General features: G+C 41.5%; 1 protein-coding gene across 1 annotated transcript; it reads right to left on the reverse strand.

Moving 5' to 3' along the window:
- Positions 1 to 1,187: 1,187 nt before the first annotated feature.
- On the reverse strand, positions 1,188 to 2,126 carry LOC106822831 (olfactory receptor 6C2-like). Its single transcript, XM_044756144.2, has one exon. It carries the CDS (start codon positions 2,124 to 2,126, stop codon positions 1,188 to 1,190), a length of 939 nt encoding a protein of 312 aa, XP_044612079.2.
- Between the last annotated feature and the right edge of the window lie 1,507 nt (positions 2,127 to 3,633).

The following is a 3,633-nucleotide window of genomic DNA, read 5'->3' on the forward strand; positions in this document are numbered from 1 at the left end:
GAATGGACTGGGGGAATGAGTCTTCATTCCCCTAATGTAATTTCAGTATAAGAAAAGACTCTCTCATTCTTTGTTTCTAGCCCCAGGAATATTGGGACTGCTGGTCCATTACGGTCCAGTTCGTAGTATTGTAAATCAGCTTGGAACAGCTGCCCAAGTGTCACTGGAATTTCTTGCCTGTTTCTAGTGCTCCCTTACTCCTCCTCCTCACTCTCAGTCAAACACCTCCTGAAATCTGGAAGGGATGAGGCAGTTCAAAGATGTGTCTGAGTCGGTGGTAGTAAATGCCAGAACGCTTCCGGGGGTGTTTCCTACTCCTCGTTCAGCATATGTCTTCCTAGAGCGTCAGATAAACAATAGAACATTGAGGAAAGAAGAGGCAGTGGGAAAGACGGGCGAAATTGAAAAGGCAAAAACTTCAAACTGAAAAATTATTCTTTATTCATTGGTTAATTTTGTAAGCCTTTGTGATTGAGATTGGATCATTTTTTTTGTACCTAGAGCAATTATTATAGTGAACAACTTGGATAACAGAACAGAATGTAAGTATAAGCTGCCACTTATATTTCATCCGTCCTCTTAGCCCCTTAATCCTGTTAAGTTGACATTCCAAAAGATGAAGCAAATGCACCCAGATAAACACAGACACACATCAGATGATAAGAATATGAAATTCTATTTAGAAAGAGCTTGGACCTTTAGAAAAATAAGTTGTAAATCTTTTAAACAAATGGAGTTAGAGGAAAATTTTAGTCTACATTTAAATCTCCCTGAAAAGTGGGAGAAATAGAACAATGAGTTTTATCAAACAGGATGATAAGGGTCATTCCTGCAGACATAGATCATCATCAGTGATGCAAAACTTGGGACTCAGATCAGGACATATCATCAGTGCAACAGGGGTAGCTGAGCACCAATGTGAGAGTAAGTTGACGCTGTCTACGTATCTTGGCTCTGTAAGTAATAACAGGTGTATGGTTATAAATGTTTACTGCAGATTTATTCTCATGTATGTCTGGGAATAGACTGAGCTAAAAAGGTTAATTAATACATGTATCAATATTGGACACAAGGGATAACAGAACAGGATTGTGATATACAAAACCATGACTAATATACCATTAGGGAAAAATAAAATGGAGATAGAGAATTCTTTTATAATTTTCCGTGTGGTACTCAGTGGTCCTCTAGTTCTTTGAGATAGATGCAACCCTTTTGTTCATGTCTTTGAAAGCTTGTATCACTTGCTTGTTCCTCAGAGTATAAATGAAGGGGTTCATTGCTGGGGCAACTGAGGTGGTGAGCACTGACACCACCTTGTTCACAGCAAGCCCTTCTTTTGCATGCGGTTTGATATAGATGAAGATGCAGCTTCCGCAAGTGATAGAAACCACAATTAGGTGGGAAGAACATGTCGAAAAAGCCTTTTTCCTTTGCTGCACAGAAGGAAATCTGAGAATGGTCCTGATGATGTGCGTGTAGGACATAATTACACACACCGAGGCGAACAGGAGGGTCAACACAGCCAGGACCAAGACAACCCGCTCTATGAACTCCGTGTCCGAGCAGGCAATCTTCAGGATGGGAGCAGCCTCACAGCCAAAGTGACCTATGACATTGGAGTCACAAAACTCAAACTCAAAGCCCATGATGTAGGGTGGAAGGACTATGATCAGAGACAACACGTAACAACTAACAAGGAACCTGATGCAGACTCTATTGTTCATGATGGTCGTGTAATGCAGGGGTTTGCAGATGGCCACGTAACGGTCGTAGGACATGGCTGTCAGGAGAAAAAACTCAGTAACACTCAGGGTCACAACAAAAAATAATTGAGCTGCACAAGCATTGTAGGTAACAGTATTGTCCCCAGATGCCATTGTGTAGAGGAATCTGGGAATGCAGACAGTTGTAAATGACACTTCTAAGATGGAGAAATTCCGGAGGAAAAAATACATGGGCGTTTTAAGGTGGGAATCCACCAAGGTGAGCGTGATGATGGTCAGGTTCCCGACAACACTCAACAAGTAGGTTAGAAACAAAAAGATAAACAGCAGAATCTGTAGGTTTGGATCATCTGTTAGTCCCACCAGGATGAATGTTGTTAGTGCTGTATAATTTTTCATCACTGATTCCTGTCTGTAGTCTGGTCTGTGTGTAAAAATAAGAGGGAAAGCAGATCATAGAAGGAGACCGTCAGCACGAGTTAGCAGGGAGACGAGGTGAAAATTTTAGCTAAGCTAAGATTTTATTTTGTTCGTTATTTGTTAATCAAGAATGCTGTTGGGGTGGCAGTTAACTGATGGTTAATCAATAATGTTATGGACTCCTGCTGCTGAGCATCACACTGGATACCAGCCAGAGGCTCTCATTAAAGATTTGTATACTATGTTGATGTAGTGTTAATTCAAGAGTAAAAGGATTCTTTGATTAACAATCCCATGGAAATAAAGCTATTTTACACTGTCTATGTTAATAAACAGAAAAACACTATCATAAAAATATGCATGGTTTGTAATCGTCATTTCATGACGATAATACCTCAAGGTGTGCTCGTCATCTTGGTTCCATGTGAGGTAAACAGGGCTGACTATCGTTAAGGTTGTGAAGTTAACATTTTTCTCCTGCCTGCCTCTGCTTCATCGCTCGCTGTGATAATCCACATTCTCCTTTGAAGCGCCTCCTGCCTTTCTGCTCTCTTCCCTTTCTGAACTGCACAAAAACACTCTTGCAGTTTCCGCCTAAAGACAGAACCAGAGCGATCTTTCAAAATCGTACGTGAGATCCATTTCTCTGCTTATAGCCACTCAGTGGAGTTCCATTTCCCTTGGAATAAAATTCCGACACCTTCCTTTGGTTTAGGTGGGCCTTCGTGCTCTCATCACTGCGTTATGCCCCTAATTCGTCTCTCGCTTATCCAGCTGTACTGGTCGTCCTCAGTTCCCTGAAGATACTGAGTTTTCTCTATCCCAGAGATTTTGCAATGTTTTCTCTCTTCCTGCAATGCTCTGCTCACATTCTTGCATGGCTGGATCTTAATTTTTCAGGTGTCAACTTAAATATAACCCCCTCAAAGATGCCTTTCTGGAGAATCCTATGTTCTCTTTTACCTCCAATGTTATAAGCACACTACTCTATTTCTTTTATTACAATTTGTAATTATAGATTCATCCCCTTCTTGGTAGCAAGTTCCTTGAGAACACAGCCCATATCTGTTCTGTAAAGCACTGTAAATCCAGCCCTAGCTCTTTGCCTGGAACATAGCAGATAATCAATAAATTTTTATTGAATGAACAAGATCAGTGATATCCCTCGTAATTACACTGGGCTGTTTTATCTGTACCTGACAGTCAATAAGAATTAATCTTTTTAAACCTCTTTGCGGTTAAGAGTGAGGTGGTGGAGGGATGATTGTAGGGGGAGGGGTGGTCTAGAAATATGGTTTCCATTTCCGTTCATCTCTTTACCCCATTTTCTCTGAAGGAGCCTGGCCGAGGCTGCTTGGGACCCAGTCCTTAGATCTCCTCCGAGAGAGCCCATCTGGGTTAGTTATAAGAGGTAGGGGTTAGGAGTGTGGGCTCTGGAACAAGAGCGATCAGGGACTGAGACCTGGGTGAACCATTAATGGCCATG

The sequence above is a fragment of the Equus asinus genome, chromosome 22 (assembly GCF_041296235.1).
Source record: "Equus asinus isolate D_3611 breed Donkey chromosome 22, EquAss-T2T_v2, whole genome shotgun sequence".
NCBI classification, from domain to species: domain Eukaryota; kingdom Metazoa; phylum Chordata; class Mammalia; order Perissodactyla; family Equidae; genus Equus; species Equus asinus.